Raw genomic sequence first — 25,153 nt, forward strand, 5'->3', positions numbered from 1 at the left:
TTAGATTAGATAGACTTGATTGATCCCAAATTGGGAAATTTCAGCTAGTTAGATTGAGTAGGACTCGTTACCATGCCAAACCATCCACTTTCGTATACCTACACAGGGAATAAAGTACTGAAATCTCCTTGAGCAGCTATCCCTGACCTTTGGGGAGCAGAAAGAGAATAGTCTCCCGTCTTGTTTGTTCGAGACACACAAGGTCTCATAGTGACCTCATGTGGCCGTGAAGAGGCACTGCAGTTTGGAGCCCAAAAAAAATTCCCTTTTAAATGTCTGTCCCACTGTCTGAACAAAAGAAGACAGCCACAACAACAATGTACCTTAAATTCATTTACTTAAATAAAAAAAAAAAAATGTACATCACATTATCCTTTACAATAGACATGTCTTTTAAAAACTCAGTGGTTTTTTTGTTTTGTTTTCTTCACTGTACATTTCAATAATTTGAATACAAATACCTCTTTGACAAAGAAAAGGAGAAAGTAAATAGAGGAGGTCGACTGTCACAGGTGACAAACAAATTCCTCGTTGTAATGACTGCAGTGTTTACCCCAGGAACACTTGGCCTTTATTTAGCAATTCACTGGCTGAACCTAAAACAGGACTGAATCCTTGAGATGATTTTATTTATTTAACCTTTTAAATTCTCCCCAGTCATAATGTCAGATTAAGGCTGTGTGCAGCCTTGATACAACTGATTTGTCTCTGGTACAGCGAGTGCTGTACACTCACTCGACGTGGATCACTTGGATGTTGAAAATGCTTGAAAAAAAAAAAAAAAAAACTCAAATCAACAATTACACAGTTGGGAGGAACTACATGTTTAATACAACAGTGAGGACACCGGCTTAAAACGCAGGGGAACCTTGAGAGGACAACACCACTGTTTTTGACAAGCTCCCCCTGTCACTTATGACGGCAGTTAAATCCTCAAACTGTTCTGTGTTATTTGCCAGTAGCGAGGTACACAGTGTGTCATTATGTGAAGCTTACCGGTCACAAAATTAAAAAGGAATATTTCGACATTTTAGGAAATATGTTCAAAAGCTTGTCCAGTAGGGTCAACTTTATATATGGTCTGAATATTTGGCTGCTGAGCGGTTAGCCGCATTAACAGTTCTTGTACAGGCCTCATTCTGTACTCAACTGAATGAAACAGGTTGCTCTCGTAACCTACGGCTAGGATTGGGCATCGAGAACTGGTTCCAACTTGGAATCGTTTTAAAAAAATATATATATATATGTATATATATATACAGAAATTACGATCATCGGTTCCAAGTAAACACGCGCGAGTATTTGTTTCCGTAGTGGCCGCTGTACTTCCAGCGTTTGCTTGTTGTGTTGCAGCCGTGGAGCAGAGGCGCGGTGCTCTAAAGCGCAGCTTATTTTACGTTGATAAAGCCCTGTGAACTGTAAAAAAAAAAAATCACCATTGAATCAAAAATATCTTCTATCTGTGAAATGAGCATGTGACCCGTTTCAACGCCGGATCGAATGAATCGTAACAGGTAAGAACTGGAATCGAAAGGAAGAATGGGAATTGGAATCAGAATTGTTAAAATCCAAACGATGCCCAACCCTACCTACCGCCCTACTGAACTGCAGCCAGACTGAAACACTGCTGAACATCACAGGTTTGTTGTAATGCAAATAACTATAAATCCACCGTATCGTATGTCTAGATAAGGACGGTAATGTTTGAAAGAACAATCTAATAGTGTTCTTCACTCAATACTTATGTTTTCAGTGGCCTTTATCAAACACCATTTCCTATTGCAGGTTTAACAATGTGTGTCGACGTTTTTAGACACTTTGATTGATCGTTTTATCTCTATGGTAAATATCTAACTACAGCCGGCAGCATAAAGGCCGGAAACAGCTAGCTTGGCTATGTCCAAAGCTAAACTAAGCTAAGCGGCTGCTGGCATTAGCTCCTTATTTAGAGTACAGACACGAGAGTGGTATTAAACTTCTCATCCAATTTCCCAAAATCCCGCACCATTCCTTTGACATTTGCTGGATGCTTTTTCTCAAAAGTGCCTTACAATTATACATTTTATTAAATTTTTTTTTTTATTAAACAATGTGAATCAAACTTTTTTCTATTTCTGCCTCAAGTCACAATAGACAAACTAGATGTCAAAAACACTGATGTTGCCATTTCAGTCCACCATGACCATCTCTGCTCCATATGAAGCCTATGTTTTACTGCAACTTCCACTACACCGTGATGTTGGATATGACAATTTACATGCTGTATGAGGTTTAAAATACTGCTCTTGTTGTCACCATGATTTGAGTTTCCTATTGGTTAAAAGCTGAGCAGAAATAGTCATGTCAGTGGCGCAGAGCCAATGAGATCTGAGACATTAATTCAACAACAGCAGTCCAGTCTTCATAACTCCGGAGTCAAAGGAATTCAAACTGGGTTAAGAAATAAGAAAAGAAAAGAAAAAAAAAACAATGTTACAACCTTCTGTAAACATGAAGCGTAGGCAGAATATGGCAGACAGAAAATCTGAGATTTGGCAAAAGAATAATAATTTTTTTTTTTTTTTTTTTTTTTTTTTGACATTTAGAACATGATACATTCTGTGCTTTCTCTGAGTGCAGCCCTGTTAGGGTCTCCCAGACCCCCAGAGAGCTGGTTTCAGAGTTAACAGATTACAAAAGGCTTCAGGTAAAAGCTTTAAGGACTACAACGAGCCATCAAATCACACAGTGAGACAGCGTAAATTACTTTTCACCTGCTCTAACATCCCACAGGTTTGCCCCGTTCATGGATCCAATTTATTCCGAAAACAAAAATAGAAAATCCATTTCTGGGAAGGCAGCCTATTGAACAACAGGCCAAACCCTAACCCTAACCCTAATCATACAAATGGATGACAAAGAAAAATCTCCATCCTTAATTACAGTAGTTTGAACTAACATAAGAAAGTGGTTCTTTGAACTGGTCCATTGCTGCTCTGGCAACTTCATATCCAGCTCTGTTGATTGTAATTGGTAATGATGATAAGAGGACTTGTATAGATTTTGAAAGAAACCTTGACATTTTAAGTCTGAAGGCCAGCTAAGAGAAAATAATCTGGATTTCTTGAGGGGCGGTGACACTGGCGCGATTTAGTATCTTAAACTATAAAAGAAGTGTCCAGTGTGTACAAATGACCAGAATTAAAGGAAATATAAATGTCAAGGTCTCCCTTTTTAACAGTGTTCTGTAAGATTAACACATTGGAAACTAAAGCTTGTGCTGCTGGGCGTACAGTAAATAGGCGTTGGTTAGGAGGAATAGCTACTCTGTTTCTCGTACTAAAATCTCAAGCGAAATCATGACCTCCAGTCCCAGATCCTATCTCCATTCCTCTCTCAAAACACGGCAAAGTGTCTGATGTAGTTTGGCATCATATTTCTGCGTATCAAACCATTCTGCAAGAGTAAAGACCGGCTTTATTCTTGTGAACGGTGTCTTTAAAATAAAGTGACATTGAAGTATTCTGTTCAGTCTACGGTTTTACAAAAGACTACATTTGGATGATCTGGAACGGGAGGAAGAGCACGCAAATGTCGATCTCTACTCACTGTGGCATTACAGATACATGAAAAAATAAGCAAACAAAAAGGGAGTCATTAGGCATGTTTGTATAGCTCATAGTCCTGTTTTTTTTTCTTCTTCATATTACTGCTGATGTGATCTCCAACAGCCTGACTGGCTGCGCATTTATGCAAGTAAGATCACCCAATCAGAAGGAGATGTTTAATGGATATTTCTCCACTGGTGTTGCTTTAGATTTATAATTCAAAAGGCTGAAATAAAGCAACACTTTAATGTGTGGGGGCCTTTGTGGAAAGTAATCTGACAGTGGTTTCATTTTTCAGTCAAAGTACCTTCTTCTTTCATGGTCGGTCTGAAGGTTGTCGGGCTCACTGTGGCCGACATTAATCTGGTGTTAATACAAAGTGCTCAGAGCGCATTTGTGCTGCACTGAGACCAGCAGGACGTGATCTGCGCTGGCTCACGTAGTCAGACGAGCGAGAAATACCATAGGACATAAGTGGTAGCTTTGAGACTATTTGCCTACACTGACCGTGGAATCCAGCCAAAGTAGTGAGCATTTTAAAGTCTAGTCGGCAACGCGAATGTCAGAAATTCCAGTTAACGTTCTAATAAAGTGCAGGGAGAATACCATTGATGGAAGAAAAGACAATCTCTCTATATATATATATATATATATGTACTGATTTTGCCTTGAAAAAAAAAAGGAAGCTTTTTCAGAGGCTATGTTCTCTGCTGTGTCATGGCTCTAAATGGCAGTCAGTGTTTGAACCATCTACCAGTGGTTGTGCTCTCGTCTATGATGCTAATCAGCAGCCCCTCGACCACAACTTACTCATCCCAAAGGCTGTTTGTTACAAAGAGACATTTTTCAAAAAGAAAGGCATTTTTGAAGAGAAAAAAATCACTACACGTTTCACATACACACTTACAAACACTTACGAAGCGGATGCGGAATGCAGCAGCGTACATTAGGTTGACAAAGAAGACTAAAGCATACCGTCACTGCTCAAATGTGTCTAGAAAGAAGAGGAAAACTCAAGAAATTAGGCCGCAGCAATGTAAACTAACAGAAAGGCTCTGTGTCAGTCAAGTGGTGATCTGACATTTTCACATTAAAAAAACAAATATGATCACTCACACATGTTCACTCATTTATAATTGTGTTGGGCTATGCCACAAGACACCGATCAGCCAGTTAAAAGTCTAAGTATTTAAACTCCAAAAGGTTGTTTTTTTGCACTGATTTATAAAGCTAACATTTACATAATTGTTCCTACAGATGTCTGGCAGTTTAAAGAACCTCTTGTTTATCATCTACGTAGTTGTTTTATGATATACATTTGACAGCCAGGCTGAGCACTTCTTGAAATCTTCCTACCACAGTAGATGTCCCTCCACTGACTCAAAAAAAAAAAAAAAAAAAAAAGAAGAGAAAAATAGAGCCACTTGACGCAATTTAAGACCATCATTTCGGCTCACACACCCACACACACACACATGCAAACACAGAAACAAGTACGTCAGGAAACCAGTCAGACCAGTCAGTCAGTCGGTCAGTCAGGTGGGAGAGGAGAACCAGCTCCCTCGCCAGCCTTCTGCTGATTGATAAAAACCAAACCGATCCTCACTCCTCCTCAGAACCAGTAAGCGGATTTTGTTCATCATCCAACACCCACCAAAAAGTATGATGTAAGTAAATCTCAACTACATGTAGCTGACACACCCACATGTCCCCTCAAACTTGGCAAAACAGGAAATCTACCAATCAAAGCTGGCCCATGACCTTCGATGAGGAAGCCGATGCCCATCACAAGAGGAGGGGGAGGAGGAGGAGGAGGAGGCTCACGCAGAGCAGAGGAGTGCGGTGGGTTTTTTAAAAAGTATCTTCCAGTCCAGATGAATCTCAGGAGGCTCTCTGCCTCAGACTTTAGCCCCAGTATGGAGGTCTGTTGCTGTGATACAGCCTAGAGCTCTGTGCTGGCCGGTGGTTTGGTGGTGGTCAAGATCTTCATGTATTGGGTAAAGATGGCCTCGAAAGCCTCGTCTCTGTGGATCATGGCGCCAAACACCAATGGCTGGAGGGAACAGAAATGCGTGGTAATTAATGTCTGTTGTATGTTACCGCTGCAGTACCTTGCAAGATGTTACACAATAAAGCACCAGTAAGTCTAAATCACAAAGCAAGAAGGCCATGAGAGTGACTAATATCTTTGTGAGTAATACACCATAAAATGTTCAATGTCAAAAGTCACATTACCTCAATATGAACAAGTAAAAATGTCGTTTAAATGATGTAACTAACGTTGTATACCGTATTTTTGCACGGATGATTATTACTGCTGCACAACAGGCTGACGCTGCTGTGGACCATAGACTGTAAATATATATATACGGTCTATGCTGTGGACACATGCCGTGAAGACTGACGGCGCGGATTACAAAATGAAGGAAGAGAGCGAAAATAGTGAGGGGCTAAGAGAAGAGACAGGCAGGAGGAAACGACAAAACGTTTGGGATCATTTTAAGCTGCAAACCCCCCCCAAAAACTGTACAGTGTGTCACGGAGCAGACAAGTTACACGAGGTAACATTAAGTCTCTCGCCCAGCGCTTTACAAAAAAAAAAAAAAAAAAAAAAAAAAAAAAAGCTGTCTGTAAACTTCTGCTGGCGAAGACAAACCAGCCCCTCCCTCTTCACCAGCACCTCCTGCACATGGCTACTTAATATGCACGTGAATGACATCATCGGACCATGCCGGTGATATCCGCATTCTTTATTCTCCCTAAACTTCACTCAGATCAGCCTTCTGAGAGTATGTCCCCTTGACATTTACCTGGGCTAAGTGAACAGCTTTGTTGCATATCAAGTGTGAAGAGCAAGAGGCATGAAGGGGAAGTGGGGCCAAAAAGACTTACATTTGGGCCACCAAAAATGTACTTTGGCCACCTAATTTAGGGGCTGGGTGGCCCATGCCGCCAGTGCTTGAAATATTAGCTTATTCCTGTTAAATTGTTGCTTTTTCTAAAAAATGAAACCTTTCTTTTGTATATTTACAATTGCTATTTACTATAGTGGAGCTGCTCAGTGGCCAGCAGATCAGACTGTGGTTGTACTGGGCAGCTTCCAGGTATGAATGTATAACTGTGTGAATGTGATCAGGGCGTTCTTGCAAAAGAGAGGCTGCCTCTCAGTGAACCTCCCCTAAATAAATAAAAGGTTAAATAAAAATAAAAATTTTTAAAATAAATTAAGCAAAAGTATTTCTATCGATGGAATAATCGGTAGCTGCAGTCCTACTGCCTAGTTCAGTTTAAAGCTATGGAAATAGTAAATTATGATAAAAAATTATAGAAAAAAAAAAGTACAATCCATCTCATGTACTATTTTAGTTATAAATCTACGATAAAGTAACAGTAGGAGAGTGCTGAAGAGATGTTGATAACATGAGCTTTTTCTAGTTGACATAAAGCATATCTGTTCAAATCCCAAACTTGTCATCTGTTTAATCTAAATAGGAAACAAAGGCTTGCACAGCAGTCTCTCCATACTGTACCTTCTGAGTGGAAGGAGTAGCTATTGAGATGCCCATCCCACTTCCTGGTAGGACTGACAGCACTTTGTACTAGGGAGGAGTTAAAAAAAAAAAAAAAAAAAAAAGGGTTATTATTAGTTTCAATTGTACAGAATTATACAATGGAAAAATTATAATGTGTTTCCTGCGGCTTATTAAACCTGTCCACTTTTTAGAGTGATTACCTTTTGTATGTCAGTGATGTCCACCAGCTTGATAACTTTATTCTTCTTTGAGGAGTTGGATCTGGAGCTGGAGCTCTCAAAGCACAGGTAACTGACGTAGAGAAGGAGAGAGAAAAGAGCTCGCTGAAAGGGGTCTTGAGGAGAAACGAGCAGGCAAGCTAAACAGACGACAAAGCGAATGGAGAATCCTGTCAGTTACATATTTGAGGAGGTGGAGAGCTGTAAAGATCGGAGATATTCTCAGGAGGGCAGCTGTCCTCCTTGATCCACTGTCGACTGACTGACACAGAGACAGAGAGGGAAGTTTGCTCTAACTCTTTTCAGGTTCTTAATATCACAAACCCACTGGCCCAAACGGTTACCTGCTTCTCTTCTTTGCTCCACCTACAGGAGTAACTTCCTTTTCTCTATCAGTCATAGATTTAATAATAAAAAAAGATGCTCCACACTTACTTCTCTGTGACGTAGAGCATTCCGTTCCTGATGTAGTCTGTGGGCATCTTCCGGTCTCTGTTTATTAGGCAACACCTCCAGCCGTTCTCACAAACTAAAAAAAACACACAGGGCAGAGAACAGCGTCAACATTCTTTGCAGTGATAAGTGATTAAAAAAATCCTAGCGAGAGATTTTTGCTTATTCTCCAACATGTTTTTCCAACTTCCAACAACAACGGTGGATTAGGCATTTCTAATTTACTACTATTAAAAGACCAGCATTGTGCAAAATGCAACGAGAATTGTGGCTATTTGTTATAAAACGGATACATGATGGGTTTATTTTATGCTGCAGTAAATCTCCTCACCCGCCAGAGGGCGCTCTGGCTCCGGCAGGTTGAAGATCTCATAAAAGGCTCCCTTCTTGGTGCTGTGGGAGCGACCCGTCTCCTCCTCCCTGCTCACCCCACATGGGATGGTGGCGAGGCTGCTCCGGGAAACCACTGGCTGAACCTGGAGAGAGACAGAGGAGAAGGAGGGAGGGCAAGAGGGAAAGGCAGCAAAGGAGAGGGTAAGAAAGAGACGGGGGGAAAAAACAGACAGGATGACAGGAAGACAGGAAGTAAAAGAAGAAGAAAGAAAAAAAAAAACACCACAAAAAAGGCATGTGGGAAAGGAGGAAGACAGATAGGAGGGGGAAGAATGAATGAGATGATGAGGGAAAAGAGGAAAGACAGGGATAAATATTTAAAATCAAGTATCTCCACACAATAGACTACATGTTCCCAGGGCTATTGAGAGAAGTGGCCAAAATTGAAACAGCTTAACTTTCAGTATTGCATTTTTTTTTGCTTCTCTGCATATGCACTTCTTTGCAGCAGGCCCAGGTGAGACGTGCAAAGCAGAGAGTGAGGACATCATTCACTCAGCATACAGAGCAATTATAGGCAAAAACATACTTGTTAGTTTGTGGCAAACAATATAAAATATACCTTGATTTACATGTTTAGGTCAGAGGGATCCTTTTTTTACGGTTCAGTCCTCTCTATGCAAGTGTTGAAGGTAGTCACCGACATTTAAAAGAAAATCTAATATTTACATTTCAGGGTTAATCACTAGGAGCAGGTGTAATGGAGAAAGGGAAGGATTTCATGAGCCAATAGGATATTACAGTGGTCAAGGGTCTACTCTATGTGCATTTTTAAATATTCAGTAAACACACTGCTACTTCTCACAGAGCATCTATGGCAATGGATCCAAAATGTCAACAATCTGAGAATTGTTATTTATTAAGTCTGCAAATGGATGAAATAATTCAATGCAATGTTTAAAAAAAATATATAATGACACAAAAAATAAAATCATGACATAACCGAAGTTATCATGACATTTTGATCCATTCTGTCCACAAACACTGACGGCCAGTCCCGAGGTGTGTCACACATCTTGCACACACGCACACACGCACACGCACGCTTTGAGGTGAGCTTGCAGCACACCCGGGCGCAGCAGAGGAACCAAAGGGAGACACACCAGAGTCCCTACCTTCTCAATGCCAGAGAGCTGAGAGAGAGAAACGACAGAGTACACCTGTGACTGATGCCACAGCAAAAGGCACACACACATGCTCACACACTCGATCCTACATATGAGAGAGATGCCTATGCGCCGTGGCTGAGTTGTAATTTATTATTGATGTTGATACTTTATTGATGTATTTTTTTTTCTCTTTGCCCCTCCACAGGGGGATCAGTGGTAGGGAGAGACTGACACTTCAGTAGTTGGAATCTTGCCAACATGACCTACAGTTAAAAGCATAGTCTCCAACTATCTAAATATAAATGTTCTTTGGTCTTTACAGAAATGACATGTTATTTAGATGTAACACCTGACATTCTACCTTGTAACTGCAAAGCCTCTATGGGTATAAACTTGATCAACTTTAGCTTTAGCTTAACAGGGTCAGCTTTAACAAAGAATTAAGAGTAGCTGTATTAATCCCCATGCATTTTTAACAAAATGTTGTCTTTGACATGATTCAGACTTAGCAGTGTTGAATGGTCTGTGTGTGTTTAGGCTCAAGTCATTTAAGAGAACCAGCGAGAGGAGGCAATAAAGGAGGAGTGGCAGCAAAGAGCTGACTAAGACGTGTATATGAATGGGGTTTCTGCCCCCTTACCCGCCGCGACACAGTGGCGTTGGTCCTCTCTTTGAGCTGAGGGTCTGTGGGAAGGCTGTTCCACACGATGTGGGGTGTGTCGTACTTGTCGCGCAGCTTCGGACAGCTCTTGAACAGGAAGTCTATGATGAAGAACTTGATACCGGCATACAGGCCTGGAGAGGAACGGACAAGGAAGGGAGAAAACAAAAAGGATGAAAAAACTGATGCGGAAAGTTTTTTACAGCACTGTTGATGGGAAAACAGGGTGAAAGAAACCTCCTTATCTGGTCCTCAAATGATCTTACTTTATAAGGCCTTCCATTTATAAATCTCAGTACCATTTGTGGTGCAGACTTCTGTGTCCTTGACATCATTCAAATTCTTTCACATGATTTCCCTTTTAATATCCTTAACATTTCAATATTTTTTTAAATCACACTTTTTTAAAAAGAGTTTTACGTGGCTATTCATACAGTATTTGGGACCAACATCTGTTTGGACTAACAAAAACAAGGCTTGAATATTGTTGTTCAGGGGGAAATGAGGACTGAGTGTACGGAGTCAGCTCTCTAAACTAACTTGCGATAGCCAAGAACAACACACGAATAACAGCGAGAGTTACCAAATACTTTATTACCAAACACCAAAAATTCCAAATGTGGTAGCCAACAATGACTTGAAATGCTTTTTTTACTGTGATGCCTGCACACCGACTCCAAACCGAAAACTCATTTAAATAGTGTTGATACTTGTGAGATCTTTCATGAAACTATGGCCCAGATGAATAATAATCAATTTATTTACTTTGCGTTATTTAACTAGTTGTCCAATACAGTAACTAATACAAATAAGAGAATTACTAGAATTACTACTTCATTTTCAGAATTACTACTAGAATTGTATAACTTGACTAAAAATCTACAGCCATGCTATCAGTTCTGTGAGGCTAATCACATATGGGATGGATGGTAAAGATGGAAAAGACATTTCATGGTAGTCCATCTAATACACATTGAAATATTTCAGTCTGAACCAAAGTGGACCTACCAACCAACAAAAGACCAAAGTTCACTCTCAAATTTGCTAGTGGCCAAATTTGGTTACGGAACATTATTATCACATCATTTACAGTATAAAGAAATGTATTTAGGCCTCCCGTGAGAAGCGACAACTGTACCCAGCTGACTGAATAAAGATAACAATAGTTTTTTTGCAGTAAGAATTTTCCAAGGATATATGAGCCTACAGGACTTTGGAAACACTTTGTTTACAAGAAATTGCAGTAACTAATATAATCAGATAGGCATGCCAGTAGCCTGCAGCTGGCCCTCACAGGGAGACGGATAACAGTTACACAAGTGCTGTATGACTGCATTTGTTTGTGTGCACTGGGTTGAGTATGAGTATTTGCCTTCTTTCAAGGGCCAGTGCAATATTTACAGTATGTCAGAACGATAAAAAAGCTTTGTTTCTGTGTGTGTCCACGTCTCTCACCCATCATGAAGCCCATAAGTTTGTATGGTAGGACGCAGGAGGTGATGAAAGCCACCCACAGGCAGATATAAAGTTTCCGGGTGCTCTCCGGCTGCACCCACATGAACAGGCTGACAGATGCATGCACACAAACACACACGGACAAGAAAGAAGAAAAATAAAATATAAGTCAATGGGTCTTTAATGATGTGTAATCATACACAATATGACTTGACCCCAGCATTAAGCACAAATTGACATTTTTTAAACTCACTTTTTTATCTTCTCCAAAACATCCGACATTTTACCAAACAGGTTCTGGAAGGAGAGTTTAAGCGCTGGATGAACCAATGGTGTTTCATTATCTGTGTACACTGATTTGAGAAGAACTATGAGCTGGGTTGTACCTGAGCTTTTTGTGCAACATCAAGTACAAGCTGGAACTTCTCAGATACTGTCAAGTCTTCCTTTGGAGGCTCCTGGATAGAACAAAGAGAACAGTTAATAATACTACATATTTACCTCCTCCTAACACAGAAACAAACAGGAAGCAGTTATCCAAACAGGAAGTGGGAAACCGTCTTACCATGGGTTCATAGACCTCAGGCACAATGCTCCACTGGATCCTCCAACCTCTGGAACATAGGAAGAAGAATGTACATTTTTTCATGAGAGGTTTAGTTTGGATTAAAATTGGGCCACCAAACTACTCTTCAAACTCTAAAGCTTGTGTCTCCAACATCTTTACAATCTTCATCACCAGGTGTCCCAGTTTTATAGTCCAAGCCAGACAGATGTCTGACAAATACTAATGTGCCCTCGTTTCATAATGAGCACAACGATGAGCTGTATTAGTCTCCTGTATTAACAATAAAAATGATCATAAATGAAGCCATGTTTTGAAAATCTGCCCATTATCATCAACATACATCTGCTGCAGTAGATCCATGTTTGTATGGCTCACATAGTGACACGAGGACAGCAGTGTGAATCTGTTCACCAATAGCACAGCTGCGGCCTGAGTAGTTAAGTTTAATAGGGTTTTATTACACAAAGCACACAGTAAACCTTCCTTCAACGGAAATCATTTCCAAATTAGCAATGGAAGAAGTAATACTGACCATGTAGTAAAAACTGGGTGCTTTTCTAATATCTGACTACCCACTGAAGAGAAATGGTTTTACCTGGCGATGAGGTAATTTAAAGACAAGCGCAGGATAGCCAGGAAGAGTAACATAGGAATGGCCCAGCCATGCCAAGCAGCATTCATGTAGATCTGCAGGCAAAAGGAAACACAGCACAACATAAGACATTTGGTTTATTTATCTACATGATATTAATATGTTTTAAATTCAATGCCTTGCCCTTTAAGACACTGACTTGAAGCATTTCATTTTGCGCAATATAGTGCTGGTGGAAGACGCTATTAGAGCCACCTGTCAACACTGGAGCCGGATCATCTCTAGATACTGAGATGGCCTTGGCTTGTATGGCCACAATCAATAGGTTGAAGATGATTTCGCATAACCACTGACTGTGGACCTTAATGAAGATATGATTAGACCTCTGCGGTCTCTGCCAGAACCACTGTAATCTATCACTGTGGAGCAGAAATTACTTCAATTTCACTGTCGTGTACAACCACATGGGTTCATCAGTCATTTTACAGATCTCACTTTTTTGTCTATTAAAATTTGATCGACACGGCACAAAGATCAACATAATAGAGTATTAGCAGTTATTAATAAGAAAGGTGCACACTTACAATGAATGCAATAGCTGAGGTGTAGACAGAGTGCCAATTAGATAAGGCGGAGAGGTTCCTTAAGAAGTTGGTGACAGGTCTGGCTCCTCGCTCTAAAGAATAAGAGTACAGGGATATATTCAGTAGTTTACGACAAATACATAGTGGCAGTTTCCTATCAATACTGATTCCAAGGCACTGGAAAGAAAAGAAAAATTTCAATTGTACAGCAAGTGTTTTGTTTTTCTATATGAAAGACATTTCTTACTTTAAAAAACAGTTATGAGTAGTCAAATTGTACATTCAGTGCATTCAAATTCAATGTAATGTGTTTAATGGAAAAGTATTTACAGAAGCCAGTTAATTATGTACATCAATATCCATAGTAAGGGATGGCCAACATTTTAGCATTACAGCATTTTGAAAGTGGCTACTGAGGAGCAAATAACTGCTCCAAAAATTGAATGTTGTACCGACGGCAGAGTTACTATTTTAACTGTGCTTCTATTAAAGTTTTCTATTTGTGTGTGTGTGTTTTGAGTACTCACTGAGTCGCCTCATATTTTCTGTTAACCTGGATGGAAAACACAAAAAGTGAAGGTCAGAACACACAGATGCTCTAAAAACACGCACACAAAGGAAAAAGCAGCTTTATGTGCTAGAGGAGGTGGGGACACTTTGGCCTTCATCTACCTTCATCAGCCTGGCATGACTCACTTGCCTTTACAAAGCAGGAGAGTAAGAGGGAACAGAGAAAATACATTTGAAAAGTGCTTCCAACTTCGTCTGTCCTCTCTCCCTGCAAAATAAAAAACAACTCTCATCTAAAAAAAAAAAAAAAAAAAAAAACATCTCATCAAGCAATGGTCTACTTTCAGTATGTTGGTATACTGAAAGTAGACCGTTCAAAGTACTGTACATGTCAAAGGTACATACACCAGTATATCATTTTGCTTATTATCTAACATCCCAGGTCTACAATAAAATCCTGGCTAAGGTGACAATCTATGAATCTAACACAACTGCTGTTTGGCTGCCAACCTTTAGTAGTCCCCAGCTGCTGTGTAGCTGTCTACCTAACCCACCTCCTTGAACAAACGCAGAATCAATACCTGAGGACAGACATTTCATGTTCTATTCCAAAAGCAGCTTTCACCCACCTTTTAGCACTTAGTGGTTCCTCGGCCTCCACGGTGCTTTCCTCCGGCTGGAAGCGGAAGTCTTCGATGTAAACCCCGAAACGCTCGTACAGCCACTTCTGCAGCCGTGAACTCCAGACCTCCTTCTGCTGTTTATCTGCTATAGAGAACAAACAGGGTGTGTAAACTGCACCCTAGATTAGGTGTGGTAAATTCACCAAATTGTATTCATTTTATACAACTTGTGTTGTTTCGCTATAAGCCCACATGTACGAAAGTAAAAGAGACACTGTCTCTTAAGAGTGGAGAAGACGGGGCTCAGCAAACAGTCAATTATTAATACTGAGGTGCCCCTGAGCAAAGCACACTACCCTCAGCTGCTCTGGTGTAACTGCTAAGTATACACTAATTGACTGTGGTTGTACTAAGCAGCTACCCTAGGTGTCTGTGAGTACACTGTGTCAAATGAGAAGCTGAAAAAAGCTGCCTGTGCAGTCGGTCACTGAGTTCACAGAATGAATAGAACTTACAAAATAAGAAGAACTAAACAAGAGCACATGCGTGGCGTTTTTTAAGTGCTTGTCAAAGGCTCTGTCATAATTTGACATTTTTATCCAGTTTTCAGCCATATTGTCACGATACACTCTTTTAACCATATTTTTTAACTGTATAATAGTCATCGGACATGGATTTTAAGTTGTTTTAAGCACTCACAGAAGAGCGAGAGCACACGTCAAAGAACGCCACTCTCTGATGCAAAACCCGCTCCTAACAAGAGTTTTACTTTTATCTTGTTGTTTAAAGAGGACATCCACTGACTGAAATCGGAGCCTCGGAAAAAGGATCAGCTGATTGAAAGCTTTGTTTCAGTAGCTCCTGCCCAGGCAAAGCACATTTCTACGGGGTCCTTGACACTATACTGGTCCGCCTGGGCCCAGCAGCCTACCGGGAGCTGGAGGCTGGGGCATCGCTGCTGCACTGGACCCGGACATCAAAACATTAATACCACTAGATGGGACATTGAGCGGAGGTAGCTGAGCATCTGCAGTCCTCCCCTGGCAGCTCACACACGTCATCCCCCCCACTACATTAATCATCGGAGAGTCAATAACCAGGGACATTAGCTTCATAAAACCCATCACACACTGTTTCCCTGGTGACTCAGTCCTTGACAATTTAGACAAAATCCTCGACTGACTGCCTCCAAATACTGTTCCTAAAAAAAAACAAAAAACATTGACAACCACACACACACACACACACCTCCGTCACTAGTCAGAGCACAGGCCTGTCTGCCCTAGATGAAGTGATCTACAATCATAACCCATTTTCCGAAATTAGCCACTCTCTCTCTCTCACTACCCCCCCCCCCCCCGTTTATTTGAGACAACAGCTTGGACATGAAAGGGAAGAGATAGGGGGAACGCACGCTCTGCCAGGTGAGCTACCCAGGCGCCCCGCAAAATAATCTTTTTGATGCATTGATGTAGTTGTTGCTCACTCTTGATACAACTATTTGCACACCAGGAACCACCATTTAAATGTGTGTTGTTGCACACACACACACACACACACACACACACACACACACACACACACACACACACACACACACACACACACACACACACACACACACACACACACACACACACACACACACACACACACACACACACACACAACTATACGTCCTACAATAACCCATGCACACTTCCGACACACTGTCAACACTTACTGTTCGTTTCCTGTCGAGCACTCCACCGCACACATCCTACATCCCCTCCTCCCCTGCACGCATGCGCACACACACACACACACACACACACACACACACACACAGTGCTCTTGATTTACTCCCACACACATGGGGGACGTTACAGTCCCCCTCTCCTTCTCACACTCCCTCTCTTCCTCCAGGGTCTTACCTGTTCCATTGTTTGAGGGGGACTGCGGTTTCCGGGGATGCTGTGGCGGAGAGTCCTCCAGCCTGAGGGTGGGTGAGAGAGAGAGAGAGAGAGAGAGAGAGAGAGAGAGAGAGAGAGAGAGAGAGAGAGAGAGAGAGAGAGAGAGAGAGAGAGAGAGAGAGAGAGAGAGATTGGTCAAATGTCTCACTTCTCTATTGTCAGAGCTGCAGTCCCACTGCAGGCATGTCTCAGAAAGTTTCTGTTCTAACATGTGGTGAGCTGCTGCAGTGAATAAAAGAACTACTGTTAAAATAGTTCCATGGACAAATATGGGGACAGAGACAGAATGAGGAGAAACCATTTCTGTCTCAATCTGCCTTTGTGAAGATTAATCTCAGTGTTGCAATCTTTTAGCAGGTGCCAACAAAAACTGAATTTCTTTTGGAATATCTGAAAAAAGAGCCTATGCTGACACTAAGAAAGCATACATGTAAGACCTTACACATTAATTTTTTTTATTTCCATCAGTTACACTGCCATAAATAAATAGGTTTAAATGCAGAGAGAAAAAAAAAAGATCAAAAGATGAAACAAGGTTATTGGCTTTGGCAAGCTTGTTGCGCTATCATCTTTAATAGCTGGAAGTCATATGTCAGGCTAATGGTCAATAAATGTTTGCTTGGGTTGATATTCTAGAAAAACAAAGCAATTCTTTGTCCCTAAAAGTTCAGGCTTTGAGAAATAAGTTGGTAATGTTTCATTTTAAGGTTTCTTAATTTCCTAATAACGTTCAAGAAAGTTTCCTTAAAATAATAATAGTTACTTGGTGCAAATTATGGGGAACACAGGAATTTCACTTCATGGGAAAGCTACATTTTAACCTGGTACATATCAATTAAATTAAATTATATATCATTTGGAACAATATCTTCATATAGAGTATGTTGAATGATGCTTGTATGCAGACAAATTTCACATGTTTGCATGTTCAGCTAAGTTGCTACACACTGACCAAAGGACTCTCTGGGTCTGTAAACACACTATTATGTTGTGTCTAAAAAGTTGCAGTGCAGATATTTCACAGACAACACTGAACACCACCCAGAAGCCATCACTGTGTATTCACACCTGGAAGCTTCCTAGTGAAACCAGAGTGTTTTCATTTTGGCCACCAATCTAAGTAGGTCTACTGCCTTGCTTAAGAACACTTGGATAGTAGCCACAAAAAGAGAGCACCTTCTTCTCTCCAGCTGGATACTGCTGACAACGGATTAGGCCAACTGGAGAAAACTTCCAGGTCATGGTGCATTTCTTTACCTCTCACAAACCCCTGACCTGTCTGGCATTGTTGAGGTCATGTTTCTGTGCTGAGAGAGCGCCAGGAGAGCGCCAGTGGAATTTCCCATTGGCAGGCACAGAAGTATCATCTGATCACACACACGCAGAGACGTACATACACACCCTGGGTTTGAGGGTGGCTCGCTCGGTGCCAAGAGGCGCTGGCTTTCCCTGACACCAGCATAGCTACTGTGTCACAGTGTGTGAACTTGGCGACACAGACCGGCGCATGACTTGTTTCTGTTTTTCCTCTCTCTTTCCATCTCCCTCACACACACACACACCTCCTTATGGAATTCCACGCCTACCAAGCTGCTGAGGCCTCTTTTTTTTTTTTTCTCTCTCTCTCTCTCTCTCTCTCTCTCTCTCTCTCTCTCTCTCTCTCTCTCTCTCTCTCTCTCTCTCTCTCTCTCTCTCTCTCTCTCTCTCTCTCTCTCTCTCTCTCTCTCTCTCTCTCTCTCGTTGAAATGATACAAAGTGCAGTGTCAATGTTTCCCGTCATTCCCTCATTACTTCCCTGTCCTCATCTCATGTGTTTTTTCGGCACAACACCGGCACGACAGAGCCAGGGCATCAATAAGTTTCTATCTTGGAAATTCAAACAGCATTTCACATTAAAGAACCAACAGGGAGAATGAAATACAGCTAACTGTGCCGTGCAGCCTCTGCTTGCCAGCAACCAACCTCCTTTCAGCTCCAAATTACTCCACTTCCAACCTGAAGAAGCATCTTAAAGTAAGTTACTTTTTTAATTAGCCAGGGGTAGTCGTCTGCTGTAGTTTTACTCGTCACCTTGCTATTTTAACATTGACGTGCGACTTTAAATTCTCCTAGGTGCTGATTTACTAGCTCCAGAGCCGTTTAAAGACTATAGCCCCGTTTGACATGCTAACTAACGTTAGCTAAAATTAGCTTGTGGTAGCTTAGACCGCGGTTAGATTTTTGTAGTAGGCTATGCAGTTCGGGACTACCAATACAATAATCTATCTGCTTGTTCAGGTACACATTCAGCTAGTTGGAATAAAAAGAAGACACCATTATAGGCCTGTTTAGTAAGATGTGATAGCCGCATTCCTACACCTATAAAACGCAATTCAATGTGGAAGTAATCTTGAAGTAATCCAAGTATTCAGAATACGTTACTCAGATTGAGTAACGTAACGGAATACGTTACAAATTACATTTGTGGGCATGTATTCTGTAACGAAATACGTTTTGAAAGTATCCTTCCCAACACTGCCTGTCGCCCACATCATGTGCTTGACTCTGCACGCTGTCTTTTTTTTTCCCCCCTTCTTACCTGGTCTTGAGCACCTCGTTCATCTTCTGCTCCAGGTCTATCCTCTTGCTTCGCTCTCTCTCCAGCTCCTGCCGCAGAGAGTCCACATTGGTCTCTTCCCGCAGCTTCCTCAGCTCCTCCTCTGCAAAAGACAACACAAAGGCTGGAGATCAGTATCGCACATTTTTCATATGAAAACAATGCAGCTTGAGGAGCTCCACACACACATCCAGGGTCTTTAAAAATGCATCTGATGAGTATGAAAGGTTATTCGACCTTTATGAGGAACATCACAAACAGCATTTTAGACACACTACCGACAAGACAATCTAATCTATAAAACAATATAATGGAATTACGGAAAAACGATCGTTTTTAAAAGGGGAATCAAATTTGAAGTCTTACAACTGGAGATTAAAAATGCCTCGTCTGTCCCGTTTCGTCTTTCCCTCCATCTGTCTCCTTCACCTTCAAGTCCACCTACTCATCCTTGTTATCAATCAGCTGCTAGCATTAAGTGGTTTCAGGTATCAGGTCTTTCTAAGCCTGGGGTGCAACATCAGCGGTGTTTCCTCTCAGTCTATGGTCCCTGACTAAAGGGACACATGAATATTGGAGGAGACGAGGCAATAAAAGTGTGTACAGGTGCAGAGGCACAAATGAATGAATGCCTGCATACATTTATGCAGCTACAGAATGGAGGCACAAAAAACAAGAACAAGCAATAGAACAGATTAAGTCCTTCTATAAAAAAAAAAAAAAAAAAACTACAACACAAAATTACATTCAAATGTATTTAAAAACCCACATGTTGCGATTGCCACCAGGGCTTTCCTTAAAAACAGAGCTTGGTGAAACCCCATCACTCTGATTTGGTTCCACTTCATTTGGAAACACCATCATACTGAGGATATATAGGAAATTGTGCCGCATGATAACTTCATATTGTATTGATAACACAAGTACAAGTGGTGCCACTGAACACTTAGATCAACAGCTCTCCAAGTAAAAGACAAGAACCATTACCTGAACCAGTAGTACCCTCATTTTCCGATGGGACCTAACTAACAGTGAGGAAAGTGATAAAAGCAGGGTTGTGCAACCCCTGCGAAAGAAAATGTATCAACGGGTCCAACCTTCTACTTCCTACGATCATTTCATCACACAGACAGAAGGGGATTCATATTACAAGAATATAGATGCCAGTTTCTTTTTCTTATTACCTAATCTCATAGCTCACTCGTCATTTTTTCTCCTACCATTAACACTAATAAAACATTCATTGCCAGCCCCTCCTAAAGCGTCGGCAACAACACTGTGTGCTCTTACTGAGAGAACATATACTGGATCTCCAGATCCCATATACAGTAAGCCACTTGCTTTGAATAACCTCCTTATGCATTTCTGGTTCAGTAAGAGCAATAAGGCATATTTTGGTTTTCCTTTAGCAAACTTTGTGCATTGGGGCATTGAAGAGGAAAACTATGAACATAAAGTAGGAGTCTCTGTTACTTCACCTGTGTAATAGGACTCTCCTCATACGCGTTCACCCCTCCATGGGCTTAGTCTTCCTATCTGCTAACATACAGTAAGAATGTGTTTATTGTTCAGACTGTATTTATGTATGTAAAGAAGACCGAGAGAGTGAGTCATAAGAGTGAGCAAGAGGCCGGCCAAAGGTTTCTAGGCAGCTTAGCACTGGTCAGGTTGCCCTGTGTCAGGAGATCCATGGCCAACTGTAAACATATGAGAAAATTACTAAGAGCAGCAGTGATGCACCCTGGATGGTGTAGGCAGAACTAGATCAGTGGTTTATGCTGTACTGAACGTAATTTAAAGCTTTACAGCAATAGTAGTGGCATTTGACGGACAAAAATACTTTAAAAAGGAAATACCTTTTCATCTAGGGCTGGGCGATATATCGATATAAAAAATATATCGATATATTTTTAAATGAGATATGGAATTAGACCATATCACGTATATCGATATAGTTCAAATTTGATCCTTGCTCCAAGCAAGCAAGCAAGCAAGCTGCTGATCCTTTTGGATTGGCCTCTTTTATTTTATAGGCTTTTTATTTAAGATATTTTTTTATTTAAATGTGCACCTTATGGAGCTTTGATTTCAATAAAGGTACTCCTGTTGTTATACAGTATTTATATATTATACAGTTTACATTTTATTGTTATTTGAAGAGCTGAGCATTTAATCATGAACCAGGTGAAGAAACCTGTTCATTATTTATTCATTAGTTTTTGTAACTGTTCACTGAAATAGCCGGTTTCTATGAAACTACTTGTGACATGTCATATTTGGCTTTGACTTTGACTCAACATTTGCTCTCACTTTACAGAAAAAATATCGGGATATATATCGTATATCGGTATTCAGCCAAAATATATCCGGATATGACTTTTGGTCCATATCGCCCAGCCCTATTTTCATCCAACAAAGTATTGTGGCTAAAAGAGACTTATTACTGCTCATAAATCAGAGTGACAGGAATACAATAGGTCAGTGATATTTTCAGAGATATTCCTACAAAGTTTTTGGCCACTTTGGCAGCATTAAGTGGTGAACATTACAGTAATATATTATCACCTTATAAAGTTAATATGGCAAACATGTTTAAAAACAATTGCAAGCTGGGCAGATCTATAATTCACTGTGGGTCCGTCACTACGAGCGACACCTTTCACATTACATAATCATCATTTTTCATTGTTAATATAATCATATTGATTGATGCAGCTTTAATTTACTTCTTTCTTTGGTTGACAGACACACAGCAGTTTCAAATATTAATCACGCTAATTTAAGTTGCAGTGGCCCGTTTAAATGTTGGGTGGTTCCAAAATGCAGCATTAGATAATTGCTTGAAATTTACACGTCACATGCTTTCGGTAAACCATGCACAGCACAATGTTAATTTCAGTGTCAATATGGTTTCAGTGAAAGGGGATGAGACATTATTTTCTAATGTAGTCCCATTTTGTGATTTACAGCTGTATTTAATTAAGATAAAAAAAAAAAAAACATTCATAGTGCTTAGTGCTGAAAATACTAGATTTACTACTCATATGACGCCTTCACTTATTAGCAGTTGTCCATACCCTAACGCGCCTGATCCTGTTCACCTTTTACCCTCTTTATCCTCACCATACTGTGACTCCCTTCCTCCTCCTCCTCCTCCCCCCCCCCCCCCCACACACCATTTCCTACCCATATACTGAATGTTACTCCTTCCTATTCACCTTGTGCAATTATTTCTATGTATGTGCATCTCTACAACCCTTTCCCCTCCCTTTTCCTCTCCAGTTTACTTCCTTCCACACTAAGAAATTCCTTCCTAACACCAGAAAAAGATGCCTCGATCCAAGAGTTCATACTTCTGTGTTAGATGTGGGGCCGCAAGTGTGTGATACAGCACAGCATGGCACAATATGCTATGTGTGTCAGACACAGAAAGGTAGAGTACAATCGTTTTCCTGTTCCACAGAGGCCCTCTACATCAGATAGTATATTAATAATACTGTCAACAAGCCTGTTCTGCTTCTAAAATTGGATTGCCATTATCTATATATAAATCTCCATCCTGGGTTACCATATCACAGGGTCTTCTTGGCCATTATAAGGCTAGTACCTAGGCCATTTATCAGTAACAGGATTATTTAAATGCCACTTTTAATAGCGTTGACCTTCACTCCCATGCAGGCTTTCCATAAAACTGTAATCTCTGAGAAGCAAACGCTAAAAAACTAATTTGATAAGAGTTATCCACATTATCGGCTAATAAAGGTTAGAAAGCAGCAGAAAATATTAGCGATGTTGAAGGCAGTTAATTGCGATATGGGAAGCGACTGAAGCCAAGGGGATCTAACCGTTTGTCTTGTTTGGGTAAGACAGTAGATTCAGTACCAGATAAGATAAAAGTCAGAAGACAAAGCTAGTTAAGTTGTAATTAAGACACTCTTCTGAGATTTAAGTAGTGTAAAATATTCTAAAAGATGAGTTTTTAGATATCATTTTACATTGCCATCGGTTGAAGTTAAGTTTGTCTGAATAAATCTAGACAAAATAGAATAACAAAACTTACTGAGCCTGTGCTTGACTATCTTACAAAAGTACATTAACGTTAACTGGATGGTCTTAGTGAGAAGTCTGGAAAAAGTTGCCATTACCTTTGTGTGTTACTGGAACCAAAAAACAAAATCAGAAGTTGGGGAAATGTGGAGCCTTGGCGCACCGGAGGTGTCAAGAGCATGCAGCAACCACCATGGCTGAGTGTCATATGAGAGACTTAGACTTCCTTTTTATCACAGACATTGCACAATCATTTTCCAAATCGACAACATGACACCAAATAGAGGAAGTCACATAACTAAAACTAAACTAAAATTAAGAACTTAGTTTATAGAAGGAACATACGTTTTTCCTCCATGTTTTCTTGAAACCAGCATCTAGACACAGACAAACTCCTCAAGGCACTATGCACTGGTTTCAACATTCAGCTGAGGGGACTACCGTTTCTATGGTCATAGTTCACCACTGGGGCAGAGTTGCCAATATAACTTGCTGAGGTTGATCATATTTGTATTGACAAATATTAATCTCGGTAGGCTAGAGGTTATCTAGCAAATGGAGCCTAAACGTGACTGACATCTTTAGGTCTATGAGCTGACAAAAGTTTATGTTGACATTACAATAAACACGAGGCTACCATACCTTGATATTGATTTTGTATACCTCCCAGGGGTTGATCAAATGAAGAACAGACATTTATTGTACCACCTCTGTGTACTCCGTAGTGTGCAGTACGGTGTGGTTGCCAAACAAGGCTGGCTAATGTACAGAGGCTTTAGTTACAGTAGTTATCTCATTTAAGTTTACAGTACAATGTAGCGAGGTTGAACTTGCCCATTCCTGATTGTAAAGCTGACAGACTTACTGAGGTTGAGGTTACTTTTGTGGCTTTTGATCTTATCGACAGCTCCACTATAAAGCAGCTCAAAGCTGTCACAGGTGAAGTCCTCCATCCTGCACAAACCCATCCGTCTTTGCAGCCGGCCAGTACCCGGGACGCTCGAGCAGGAACGGGACGGCAGAGTGGCCGCCTTGGGTCTTTCCTGAAATTGAGCCATGGTTACGCGTTCTCCTGGTCCGGTCCAGCACCCTCCGTTACATAATGACCTAAAGCCTCTTCAAAACCTGTCAAATCTGGCAACTTAGGTATATGCTCCATGTTTACATGTCCCATCCAGAGACGAAGCAGAGATCAAGGACCAAGGTTCCTCAGTGCTGATTGGTAACCAGCAACACAAGAGACTGTTTTAAAAAGGCCTCCGCACACAGAGTGATGGTCAGTGATCGGAGCTGGTCTAAGTGTGTTAGGCACCCGGTAAAAAGAGAAGGAGGGCAGCTGAGGTGGAGAGAGGTGGGGCTTTGCTGGGTGGCCGGCAGGCTAAGAGGGCCTGGAATCTGAGATTTCTGAGCACACTGGAGCTGTCAACAAAAACACACACACACAGTATGGGTTTATCGAAGTGGTTGTGTACATGTGTGACCATGCATTATGCGTTTGTTGTGTTTTGGTATGTGCAAGTTCATATTTGCGTGTGGTAGCGTGTGTGTGTGTGTGCGAGGATGCGTGAGTGCGCAGTGTAAATACACAAGCGAAGCAATCACTTCTGATCCAAGCAGGCAAAGTTTTTAAGACCTCAAAGGAAAAGTACTGTGTGAGTTGTTCAACCCAGGCCAGAGACAATGGCTCCATTCATGAAAGGAAGGTGGGGGCACAGGGGGTTCAGAGAAAGAGAGACAGAGAGACAATCGGCTGCTTCACATTGGCCTCTCATTGTTCCCATTCTCTACAGTGTTTGCCACAACACTGGTTGACTTGAGCAGAAAGGAAGGTTGAGCTTTTTGTGACCTCCAGCCGATCTGCAGATGTTAAAACACCATTCAAGGCACAGACCGAGGGAAAAGAGAAAGGGTATGATAGGGTAAAGTAAACATCATGTTCCTTCAGTTTTACCCTTGCCTTAGAAATGAAACCTGTTGCATATCTACACAGACAGCTGATCAGAACTACTGTTACCGCCCTCACTCTGCAAGTTCTGTTAATGTTACCGCCCTCACTCTGCAAGTTCACAACATTTGGGTTCTGTAAAAGGGTTTTAACTGAACAACAGTGTCAAATATAAGGCCTGGATATTATAAATGTATTTACATAATTTTTTTTATTTTGTGTTTTTGTGTGTATTTAATAATTATTATACTGTAGTATAACTGATGTATGTTGTACTTGGAGTGAACAAAGAGCAAATACTGTATTTTGTCTTGTATATTTTAAAAA

General features: G+C 40.9%; 1 protein-coding gene across 2 annotated transcripts in view; it reads right to left on the reverse strand.

Moving 5' to 3' along the window:
- Positions 1-320: 320 nt before the first annotated feature.
- Positions 321-25,153, reverse strand: part of gramd4a (GRAM domain containing 4a) — a 56,522-nt gene continuing 31,689 nt past the window's right edge. The window contains exons 4-19 of one of the 2 annotated variants that reach the window (XM_028570381.1): positions 18,817-18,937; positions 16,200-16,261; positions 14,293-14,428; positions 13,681-13,706; positions 13,154-13,245; positions 12,573-12,664; positions 11,975-12,023; positions 11,796-11,867; positions 11,663-11,706; positions 11,410-11,519; positions 9,934-10,088; positions 8,123-8,267; positions 7,774-7,867; positions 7,321-7,411; positions 7,118-7,186; positions 321-5,640 (exon numbers count right to left, since the gene is read on the reverse strand). In XM_028570381.1, the coding sequence (XP_028426182.1) occupies positions 5,530-5,640; positions 7,118-7,186; positions 7,321-7,411; positions 7,774-7,867; positions 8,123-8,267; positions 9,934-10,088; positions 11,410-11,519; positions 11,663-11,706; positions 11,796-11,867; positions 11,975-12,023; positions 12,573-12,664; positions 13,154-13,245; positions 13,681-13,706; positions 14,293-14,428; positions 16,200-16,261; positions 18,817-18,937 (1,469 nt within the window). In that variant the 3' untranslated portion in view covers positions 321-5,529. Of the gene's footprint in view, positions 5,641-7,117; positions 7,187-7,320; positions 7,412-7,773; positions 7,868-8,122; positions 8,268-9,933; positions 10,089-11,409; positions 11,520-11,662; positions 11,707-11,795; positions 11,868-11,974; positions 12,024-12,572; positions 12,665-13,153; positions 13,246-13,680; positions 13,707-14,292; positions 14,432-16,199; positions 16,262-18,816; positions 18,938-25,153 lie in introns of both variants that reach the window. The other variant, XM_028570380.1, reaches the window with a different exon arrangement.

This window comes from Perca flavescens, chromosome 23 (genome assembly GCF_004354835.1).
Source record: "Perca flavescens isolate YP-PL-M2 chromosome 23, PFLA_1.0, whole genome shotgun sequence".
Lineage (NCBI taxonomy): Eukaryota > Metazoa > Chordata > Actinopteri > Perciformes > Percidae > Perca > Perca flavescens.